Source organism: Triticum urartu, chromosome 3A (assembly GCF_056163025.1).
Source record: "Triticum urartu cultivar PI428250 chromosome 3A, HENAU_Tu73, whole genome shotgun sequence".
Classification (NCBI taxonomy): domain Eukaryota; kingdom Viridiplantae; phylum Streptophyta; class Magnoliopsida; order Poales; family Poaceae; genus Triticum; species Triticum urartu.
The window spans coordinates 486011751-486023255 of NC_141875.1; the positions used below are offsets into that span (position 1 = coordinate 486011751).

At 47.9% G+C, this 11505-nt stretch overlaps 1 protein-coding gene across 2 annotated transcripts; it reads left to right on the forward strand.

Annotated features, from left to right (window-relative positions):
* The first annotated feature begins 7107 nt into the window (after positions 1-7107).
* Positions 7108-11505, forward strand: LOC125544538 (GPI transamidase component family protein / Gaa1-like family protein). Of its 2 annotated transcripts, XM_048708264.2 has the most exons (6): positions 7108-7638; positions 7731-7822; positions 8107-8203; positions 8910-9732; positions 9825-9958; positions 10310-11505. In XM_048708264.2, exons 1-6 carry the CDS (start codon positions 7547-7549, stop codon positions 11181-11183), a joined length of 2112 nt encoding a protein of 703 aa, XP_048564221.2. In that variant the 5' UTR covers positions 7108-7546; the 3' UTR covers positions 11184-11505. The 2 variants fall into 2 exon arrangements, with proteins under 2 accessions (XP_048564221.2, XP_048564223.2); XM_048708266.2 differs by lacking the exon at positions 7108-7638 and having other exon boundaries at positions 7806-7822; positions 8890-9732.

Consider the following 11505-nt stretch of genomic DNA (forward strand, 5'->3'; position numbering starts at 1 on the left):
AGAGAGAGACTCATGCGTTGTGCAGCTCCAAAACCTCCACTATATATAGGGGCAAGGGCAAGGGGAGGCGCCCTAGGGTTTCCCCTAGGGGGCGGCGGCCAGGGCAGATGGGATCTCCCCCTTGGGTGACTTGGCCCCCAAGCCAGGAGGTGGGAACCCTAGATGGGGCGCCCCAAACCCCCTGGTCATGTGGGAATAGGTGTGGGGGGCGCACAGCCCCTTAGTGGGCTGGTTTGCCCCCTTCCCTTGGCCCATGAAGCCCCCCAACACTTGTCGGGGCTCCCGAAACACCTTTCGGTCATGCTGGTCATCACCCGGTACCTCCGGAACACTTCCGGACTCCAAAACCCTTCGTCCAATATATCAATCTTCACCTCCGGACCATTCCGGAACTCCTTGTGACATCCGGGATCTCATCCGGGACTCCGAACAACATTCGGTAACCGTGTACATACTTTCCCTATAACCCTAGCGTCATCGAACCTTAAGTGTGTAGACCCTACGGGCTCGGGAACCATGCAGACATGACCGAGACATCTCTCTGGTCAATAACCAACAGCGGGATCTGGATACCCATGTTGGCTCCCACATGTTCCACGATGATCTCATCGGATGAACCACGATGTCAAGGATTCAGTCAATCCCGTATACAATTCCCTTTGTCTATCGGTATAGTAGTTGCCCGAGATTCAATCGTCGGTATCCCGATACCTTGTCCAGTCTCGTTACTGGCAAGTCTATTTACTCGTTTCGTAACACATCATCCCATGATCAACTCCTTGGTCACATTGTGCACATTATGATGATGTCCTACCGAGTGGGCCCAGAGATACCTCTCCATTTACACGAAGTGACAAATCCCAGTCTCGATTCGTGCCAACCCAACAGACACTTTCGGAGATACCTGTAGTGCACCTTTATAGCCACCCAGTTATGTTGTGGAGTTTGGTACACCCAAAGCATTCCTACGGTATCCGGGAGTTGCACAATCTCATGGTCTAAGGAAATGCTACTTGACATTAGAAAAGCTTTAGCATACGATCTTGTGCTAGGCTTAGGATTGGGTCTTGTCCATCACATCATTCTCCTAATGATGTGATCCCGTTATCAATGACATCCAATGTCCATGGTTAGGAAACCATGACCATCTATTGATCAACGAGCTAGTCAACTAGAGGCTTACTAGGGACATGTTGTGGTCTATGTATTCACACATGTATTACGGTTTCCGGTCAATACAATTATAGCATGAACGATAGAGAATTGTCATGAACAAGGAAATACAATAATAACCATTTTATTATTGCCTCTAGGGCATATTTCCAACAGATCCGTGATGGATTAATGCCCATTTTGCGCACTGTATCCTGATAGAGCGGGTTGAGGCTGCTGCCACTGTCCACCAGGACTCGCGTCAGGTGGAACCCATCAATTATTGGGTCCAGGACCAGTGTGGCTGAACCGTCGTGGCGGATACTGGTCGGATGATCCTGACGATCAAAAGTGATCGGGCATGACGATCATGGATTAAATTTTGGGGCGACTGGCTCTATCGCGTAGACGTCCCTGAGCGTGTGCTTGTGCTCCCTCTTGGGGATGTGGGTAGCGTATATCATGTTAACCGTTTTGACCTGAGGGGGAAACTTCTTCTGCCCCCCTGTGTTTGGTGGCCGGGGCTCCTCGTCGTCGTCCTCGCTTTGTGATCCCTTCTCCTTGCTTTCGGCATTTAACTTGCCGGCCTGTTTAAAAACCCAACAATCTCTGTTGGTATGATTGGGTGGTTTGTCTGGGGTGCCATGGATCTGGCATGGACGATCGAGTATGCGGTCCAAGCTTGATGAGCCCGAATTGTTCTTTTTGAATGGCTTCTTCCGCTAACCGGACTTAGAGCCACTGAATCCGGCATTGACCGTCGTATCATCAGTGTTGTCATTGTTGTTTCGACGCTTGTGTCTGTTGCGTCGGGACTTGTCGTTGCTATTTCTGGCTTCAGGGGTGCCGATGTCGCTTGCATTGTTTTTGCTACGGGCCAGCCAACTATCCTCACCCGCACAAAAGCGGGTCATGAGTGTCGTGAGGGCTGCCATGGACTCCAGCTTTTCTTGGCTGAGGTGGCGAGCGAGCCATTCGTCGCAGATGCTGTGTTTAAAGGCCGCTAGGGCTTCAGCATCCGGACAGTCGACGATCTGGTTCTTTTTAGTTAGGAACCTAGTCCAGAATTTCCTGGCTGACTCTCCGAGCTATTGAACTATATGGATTAAGTCACCGGCATCCGGAGGTCAAACATATGTACCTTGGAAGTTGTCCAGGAAGGCTTCTTCCAAGTCCTCCCAGCTGTCGATGGAATTTTTGGGCAGGCTGTTCAGCCAGTGCCGGGCTGGCCCTTTGAGTTTTAGGGAGAGGTATTTAATGGCATGAAGGTCATCGCCGCGGGCCATATGAATATGGAGAATGAAGTCTTCGATCCATACCGCGGGGTCTGTGGTTCCATCATATGATTCGATATTCACGGGTTTGAACCCTTCCGGGAATTCATGTTCCATGACTTCATCAGTGAAGCAGAGAGGGTGTGCGGCGCCTCTATATCGGGCCAGTTCGTGACGTAGTTTGGATGGAGTCCGTCTACGGCTTACGGCTCAGACGTAATTGTACTTGCCATGCTCGGCTTGATAGCCGTCCTCGCGCGTCGAGGCACGCCCCCGTGATCCGTAGATCGATCTGGCCAGACTTGTTTTATTCTTCAGGCTCTGCCAGAGATCATACGTGTATCCCTGAGCAGTTTTGTCTCTGCCTTTACGGCGAGGTAAGGCGGGCTGGTGTGCGGCTTGTGTTGCCGCTTTGTCCCGGCCACGTGGTGGTCGGTCAGCCGCATTATGTGCTGATGGCATGGGCTCCAGCACCTCGTCATCGAATTGAGGTAGTAACTTGCGCTTCGGGTAACTTTTGAGTGGTCGCTTGAGGTCGTATTCCTCGGCTTCCAGGACGTTAGTCCATCTGTCGTTGAGCAGGTCTTGATCAGCTAGAAGTTGTTGCTGGTTCTTTTTCAGGCTCCTTGCAGTGGCTATTAGCTGGCGCTTGAAGCGCTCCTGCTCGAGAGGTTCCTCGGGCACGATGAAATCCTCAGTGCCAAGGCTCGCCTCATCCTCGGAGAGCGGAAGATAATTACTGTCCTCCGAGTATTGTTGTGTGGCATGTTCATCAGGGCTAACTTGCATGTCTTCCCGTTCGTTTTGTTCGGCAGTTGCCTCAACGGGGTCTTCGTGGTCTTCGGCACCTTCTAGAGTGTTATCTTCTCATGTGCCAGTGTTGTTGTCTTTGCTGCGGCGTGACTTAGAGCGGCGCTGCTGACGCCAGCGCTTTGATTGTATCTCGGGAGGTTTATCCTCAACTGGATCTTCCTTGTCATCGCCGCTATTCTCTTTTGGTGCATCCACCATGTATACATCATACGAGGAAGTGGCCGTCCAGCGTCCGGTAGGTTTTGGGCCTCTTCTTCTCCGGCATTGTCATCCATACCACCGATGTCATCGGAGCCGTAATCTAGCATGTCAGTTAAGTCTTCGACAGTGGCTATGAAGTGGGCGGTGGGTGGGAAGAGAAATTCTCCATCATCAGCCTCCGGTTCGAACCGGATACAATTCGGATGTGAGCCCCCTGCTAAGGATAGTGCTCTTAACGAGTTTAACACGTTGCCCAAAGGCGAGTGCCGGAAGATGTCCGCGGAGCTGAATTCGACGATCGGTGACCGATCAAGCTCAACGTACGCGGACGCGCAAGGTTCGAAACCTGTAGCCAGAGACGAGTCCATGGTTCTGGTGACACAGATGTCACTTGAAGTTAGGTATGTGTGCGGCTCCAATGCCGCTGAGTCTGCGGCTTCCGCGGCGGGGTTGAGCTTCCCGTCCTCGGATGGCGTGATCTACTCCGAATCTAAGGCCAGAGCAGCTACGGGTACTATCTCTTGGGTATGGTCCGATGACAGATTTACGTCATGTTCATCGTGGTGGCAGGGAGCGGCTGCCGTGGTCTCGAATCCGTCGAAGATCAAGTCTCCGCGGATATCCGCGACGTAGTTCAAGCTTCCAAATCTGACATGATGTCCAGGGGCGTAGCTTCCGATCGGCTCCAGCTGGCCAAACGAGTTGGCCCGCAGTGTGAAGCCGCCGAATACGAAGATTTGTCCGGGAAGGAAGACTTCTCCTTGGACAGCGTTGTTGTAGATGATCGAAGGAGCCATCAAACCTTTTGACGACGGCACAGTGGAACTCTCAATGAAAGCACCAATGTCGGTGTCAAAACCGGCGGAGCTCGGGTAGGGGGTCCCGAACTATGCGTCTAAGGTCGATGGTAACATGAGACAGGGAACACAATGTTTACCCAGGTTCGGGCCCTCTCTATGGAGGTAATACCCTACTTCCTGCTTGATTGATCTTGATGAATATGAGTATTACAAGAGTTGATCTACCACGAGATCGTAATGGCTAAACCCTAAAAGTCTAGCATGTCTGACTATGATTATGAGGATATATCTGTCTACGGACCTAGCCCTCCGGTTTATATAGACACCGGAGGGATCTAGGGTTACATTAGGTCGGTTACAGAGAAAGGAATCTTCATATTTAGACGCCAAGCTTGCCTTCCACGCCAAGGAGAGTCTCATCCGGACACGGGTAAAGTCTCCGGTCTTTGTATCTTCACAACCCATCAGTCCGACCCATGTCTAATAGGTCGAACGCCCGAGGACCCCTTAGTCCAGGAATCCCTCACCCACTGCCACGGGAGGGTAGGACAAAACATGTCATGCAAGTTCTTTTTCATAAGCATGTATGACTATTTACGAAATATATGCCTACATTATATTTATGAACTGGAGCTAGTTCCATGTCGCCCTAGGTTATGACTGTTATATGATGAATATCATCCAACGAATTCACCGATCCAATGCCTATGAGTTTTTCACATATTGTTCTTGCTGCGTTACTATTGCTATTGCTACTGTTACAACTACTACAAAACTGCTACTGATGTTACCATTACCATTGCTACTGTTACCACTTCTATCAAAACTATCATATTACTGTGCTACTGATCACTATGCTACAGATATTTAATCTCTATGTGTGGTTGAATTGACAACTCAGCTGTTGATACTTACAAATATTCTTTGGCTCCCCTTGTGTGATTAAATAAATTTGGGTTGAATACTCCACATCAAAAACTATTGCGATCCCCTATACTTGTGGGTTATCATGTTGTAGCGGCTACGAACCGCAGCCTGATTCCTTCAGGATGAAGCTCCCGGCAACACTGGCGTCTTGCACGAGCGGAGGTGGCGGCATCTGCTCTCGGCTGCTGCCCCCGGCGAGCCTCAGCTGGTGCTCCAGGTCACCCTGGGCTATTGCTCTTGACGCCCCGTCCGTGAGGAAGGAGGGTCGATGTGGCTGCTCCGGGCTGTTGCTGCTCCCGGCCAGGAAGACAAACTTGTCTCAGTGCCAGCAATGATTTCTTGTGTAATTGGGTGATTGTTTTCTGATATTTTCATGATTTTAGAAAAAATGCTAAACATGGCTTAGCGCCGCTATAGCTTCCTTAGCTGCCTGAAGAAGGCGCCGCTAAACACCTTAGCCCGCTATTTAAAACATTGGGTCGAACCCACGAAGACAACTTAGACAGAGATCACCCGAGTGGATCCACTTCCTATGATCTCGAGTGCTTCAGCCGGTACATGCATGCCACAGACATTCCGGCCAACTTCAGGTTGGCGACTGGGATCAGCAAGTTCATCGGTGAATCAAAGTCAGAAACTTGGTTGGAAGATTACCGAGTGACCGTCCAGATTGGTGGCGGCAACCATAATGTGGCTATGAAGCATTTGCCTTTGATGCTCGAAGGGTTCACAAGAGCCTGGCTCAACCAGCTACCTCCTGGCAGCATTTACTATGACCTGGCCCGAGTGTTCGTGAAAAGCTTTGAAGGCACGTACAAACAGTCGGGTGGACTGGCAGAGCTGCAACACTGTGTGCAGAGGAACAACGAGACTCTCCGAGAGTACATCCAGCGATGGACCACTTTGCACAACACAATGGAGAATGTTAGTGAGCACCAAGCAATCTGTGCTTTCAAGGCAGGTATCAAGTACCGGGAGCTCATCCTGAAGTTTGACCGAACGAACACTCCAGCTCTGAGCCGAGTGATGGAGATAGCCAGTCGGTATACAAATGGCAAAGAAGACTAAATGAGAAGCGGCAAGGGGAAGGCTGGAGAGCCCAATTAGCTTGGTAACAACTTCAGTCGAAAGCAGAAGCGTAAGGCCGACGCGACCGGCAATGTCGAAGCAGCGGCCCTGGCTGGATAGGGGAAAGGCATGGGTCTATCGAAGAAAAAGAAGGAATGGGCTTCCAAGAAGAAGAAACACTCAGAGAGTGACATACTTGATCAGCCCTGTCAAGTTCACACAAAGAAAGATGAAGATGGCAACCTGATTTTGCCAAAGCACACCACTCGAGAGTGCAGATTGCTAAAGCAAGCTGCGACAGAAGACCCTTCAAATGACAAGGATCAGGACGATGATGACAGGGGGAAGAAGCCCACTAGAGGTTATCCCACTGTGGAGAAAGTTCTGATGATTTTTGCAGATGTCGAATGCAAAAGAAATCTGCGGGTGTGGGCTGTATGGCCCACTCACGGCCCCGCGGGCTAGTTACCCCTTTGGGGGTCTACCGGCGCAGGATCAGATGGTAGGGTTAGTGGCCTACTACCGAGGTTAGTGGTGGTACTCCTTTGCCACATAGGCACAGTCAACGGGTCTAGACCAGCGTCTACCGGGTGGTAGCCGGTTAGCTTTACCATCGCTGTGTATGGTGGTAGACTAAAGGGTCAGACCGTGCAAAACTTTAAACCAGAGTCATTTTATGCTAAACTCAATGTTACAATGTCAAAAGCAATGTTTTTTTTAACATGAGTAATTCCATGCTAAAAACACAAAATCAAAACAGTGATTTTGGGCTTTTGGCCCTCCCATGCGATTGATCGAAATGACATAACATTTGGGCCCGATTCTCTCTCAAAAAATAAACTGGGCCTGAGGAATCATGTATAGTCCAAATATCCAAGAGATTCCAAGGTCCTGTCTGGCCTTCTTCAACCCCACGCCGCGATCTCCCATCGTCCTCACTGAGACCGACCACTCGCCGTCGTCCCCTTCCGAGCAGCAGCAGCGCGCGCGCTCGCTCTTCGGCTTTGCCTCCTCGACTTGCTCCGCAGCTTCTGCTCCACCCCCGGCTATACGGCGCGCCTTCTCGGAGAACCTTCCTCGTTGACCTCCTCGCCTGGAGCCGCATCGCTTCTGCCGCGCTGGGCGCGGCGGCTAGCGCTACTGACTCCTGCTGGCCCTTCCCCCACCACTCGCCACCCCAACCCCACCTTTCCTCTTCTAAGACGAAACCAAGGGCCGCCACTGCGTCAGTCGATGGGAGATCGTGCCCCGCCGGCCGAGATTCGGTAAGGATCTGCACGCCCACCTGAAGACCTAGACCAAATTGCAGCCATGGAGCCGTCAGCTAAGGAAGATACGCAGCCGAAGCCGCGGCTCATCGTTCGCCTTGGCATATTCCTCGCTTCTCACCACATACTCTTCAGGTCTGCTCCCCATCTCTCCCTATTTAGCACCATGCTCAGTCATTTCCTTTTTCTTGTTCCACTGACAAAGTTCTTCGCCATTTTGTCGCCAGCGCCTTGTGCTGTTCCGCGGGCATTATCGCACTCCTCTTCCTCCCATCGCTTGCAAAGAACACATACCTCTCGGAGAACGCTCTTATACCTGGTACGCAATCTTCTTTTTCACCGTGGTTATTCAGATCCCCTGTACAATAAATTTGTAGTGGAGCGATCGGTACCTTAGCAAAATTAAGGGTTGAGTATGATATACCCGAGTCGCTTCCCATGGTTATGATTCAATAGTGAAGGCAAACCATCCATATCCACCGCGTCAAGTATTCATCTTATCGTGCTAGTGGCAATTTATCAGTTCATATGTTCATGTAACGCAAGCAGCATATGGCCGTTCAAAGACGGAACATAATGTTGATTTGGAACCTTTGCATGTAGGCTCTGCAAATCCATTGTTCTCCAGCGAGGATGTCACGGAAGCTAACAAGTTTATCAAAGGAATTGAAGCTGCAGCTGGGGAATCAAGAGGAGGAATGTAGGTTATTCTATCTAAATCCCTTGTTCTATGTTCAACTTCCTTTTCTGACAACAGTGGGTTCATCCTTATTTTTATTATGCTGAATCTGCATCCTTGTTTGTACAAATGTATGGATAGATGTGTAATGTTCAATATTTCAAGCCTGCCATTAAAGCGTTTGTCATGATGAAATCTGTGATGGTTATTCCAACAATATATAGTAATTTTATTAATAAACATACGCATGGTATCCATGGAATTCTAAATTCGAAAGAGTAATGCTTGTAAACATACACAAAGAATCAATTTTGTCCATATGTTAGTTAAACTGAAGTTAAAGACATGCCAATTTCAGATGGTGATATAACGCAAGTGAAGGGTGTCATACTAGATTGTCAAGAGTAAATAGTACAACCTCCGTCCAGAATTAACTGTCGCTGAAATGAGTGTATCTAGACGCGTTTCACTCATTTCAGCGACAGTTAATTCCGGACGGAGGGAGTAGTTCTTTCCTGTCTCTGCTTTAATGTACAGTTTTATTACAAATGTCGCGGGGAAATGCCAAAATTCCTAGTGCAACAAATGAAAGATCTGGGTGCAAAAGTGTGTTACCGCGAATTCCTCCCTCATAGCAAGCATTTTCAGCGACATGCCTGTGTCTGCTTTAATTCATAGTTCTTACCTGTGTCTGCTTTAATGTACAGTTTTATTACAAATGTCACAGGGAAATGTCAAAATTCATAGTGCAACAAATGAAAGATCTGGGTGCAGAAGTGTGTTACCACGAATTCCTCCCTCATAGCAAGCATTTTCATCCTCTGAAGTTCTTTACTTCCATGACAAACGATTTGGCAGTTCGACCCAATGGCACCTATTCCAACTCTGGAACTAATACAATTGGCATTATACGAGCTCCTAGGGGTGATGGAAAAGAAGCTATAGTATTGGTTACTCCTTACAATCCTCAGAAAGTTCAGGCAAATGAAGTATTATCACTCGCACTTGGTTTCTCTGTCTTCTCCCTCTTAAGTCGAGCTGCATGGCTGTCAAAGGATATTGTGTGGTTATCTGCAGACTCGCAATTTGGGGAGTACACCGCAGTCTCTGCATGGTTAAATCAGTACCATAACCCTATGTTTGTGGGTGGTGTTAAACATGAACCTGATGGTATTGCAGAAAAGGCTGAATTTACGGATTTCAAACGTGCTGGAACGATGGCTGCTGCTCTCATATTTAAAGTTAGGGAAACTAGGAACTATGGTGATAGAGATAGTGTTACAATGTACGCGGAGGCATCTAATGGCCAAATGCCAAACTTGGACCTTCTGAATGTGGTGCACTATCTAGCTGTTCATAGACAAGGTTTTCGTGTGAACATTGAGACAATTAGTTCGTTGTTGAGTTCTGCATGGCTTAGGGCTATTGCTGAAGTGATTCATACTCTTGGGAGTATATTGAGAAAAATAAATCCTGACTGGAAGCTTGATATTACTGCCTCTGATTATGTGGAGGGGACTGCCAACCTTGCTAGCTCTATTTATAATCAGGTAATTGGACTGGGTATTTTCCATTCTATCTTAAACAACACTAGCTTTTCAACTGAACCTAATCACTTCTTGTTGGGTTTTTGTTAAAGCAGGCTCTTGGAGTGCCCACTGGATCTCATGGTGCGTTCCGTGACTATCAAGTTGATGCCGTTTCTTTAGAATTTTCACCAACATTTTATATCAGAAATGAGAATGCCAAATCGTCATTTCTTGTAAGGGGTGGAAGGTCAGTTCTTACCGGGTTACTTCAGGATGCATTGCTATGAAATATTTCAAACGTCTTGTGATTATTGACATGTGTTGAATAGCTTAGTAAGAGGAAATATATAAGGTTAATGTTCTTGATTATCAGAGACAAGATAATTATAGACCCTGGAAGTTGTAACAATTAGCTATGGATCTTAAGACTTGGCCTGCTGATAACCTTACGCTGTTATAATAGGCCTGTTCAATTCCAAAGGTTTATTTTCATTTTTCAGCAAAAGATGCCTACTCTACATTTTATACAGCGCATGATTGAAACATAGTTTATACTGATTTGTTCAGATATTCATTTGACATGCTGCTTTTTGTTCAGGTTACTTGAAGGTGTGGTACGTTCTGTGAACAATCTGCTCGAGAAGTTCCATCAATCATTTTTCCTATATTTCCTCACAGCTCCGAGCAAGTTTATTTCAGTTGGTGTCTATATGATTCCTTTTGCACTGCTTGTGGCACCCCTCCCAATAGTTGCTGCTGCTCTTGCCGATGGCAGTAGAAAAAAGGGAGAATCAATCGATGCCAGTAAAAGAAAGGGCAGTGCTGATAATCTCCCAACCGAGGTTGGATCATGGAAATGGCTTCAAGCTGCAAGAGTTCTGCTTGTTATCCAACTTTGGGCAGTGATTGTTTCACTACTACCGTACTATATCAGTCAAATTCCCGATGGTACACCAATACAAAGTTCAGTGATCTGGGTGGTGCTCGCCATTTTGACGTTGATCGTCCTATATGCCATGTTTGGTTCACCATACTCTGCTGGTGTTGAATGGAAACTTCTGAAGGCCACGATGATCACTTCAATCTCAATAGGGCTGGGGCTTATGTCGATAATAAATTTCGCTACTGCTCAGCTTGGGGCGTTGATTGTGATCCCAATGTGCCTGTTTTCTCGACCGCTGAAAGCACAGCTTGGTATGAGCTTCCTTCCACGGACAGTATTGTGTGCTTCAAATATACTTCTTGCCATCTTTGGTTTCCCTCCAGCTGCATTGTTGATTATGAAAGGGCTGTCCAAGGGGTCCTGGACGGTAGACCTTGGAGATTTCTGGGCGTCAATGGAGTTCTTGTGGGAATGGAGTAGCGCCACATATCTGTATCTGTTTCTTGTCCATCTTCCCTGCTGGCTTCTATGCATCCATGTCTTGCTGTATCCATGTCGCCAAGTGGGATCAAAGGTTAAGCGGGAGTAGATTGTTTGATCTGGGAATGTTTCAAGATCTAGAACAGTGTAACAGATGTGTCAATTTCTACGTTCTTCGGTTTGCTAACCTTTTTTATTATAAGAATTGCTTATTTTTTTCTGAGATGGAGGATCTACAGGCGACAGCAAGTGGGAGAAAATTGATCTGTCTTACAGTGTCAACTTTGCAAAACAATGTAAAACATTGCTGTTCGTAAGGATGCTGGATTGTTGTGGACGCATCACAACTTCACAAGTAGTCCAGAGATATGTGCAAAAGCGCAAATGGTGCATCCTCAGTGGGCTGTGCAAATACCAATGCTGTTCCTGAA

What these genes read in the sequence shown, in the direction of transcription:
- LOC125544538 (XM_048708264.2), top strand. Translation starts at nt 7,547, where the DNA reads ATGGAGCCGTCAGCTAAGGAAGATACGCAGCCGAAGCCGCGGCTCATC. An exon ending in GGGGAATCAAGAGGAGGAAT is followed by an intron (nt 8,204 to 8,909) that starts GTAGGTTATTCT and finishes CAAATGTCACAG; the next exon opens with GGAAATGTCAAAATTCATAG. An exon ending in TTTCTTGTAAGGGGTGGAAG is followed by an intron (nt 9,959 to 10,309) that starts GTCAGTTCTTAC and finishes CTTTTTGTTCAG; the next exon opens with GTTACTTGAAGGTGTGGTAC.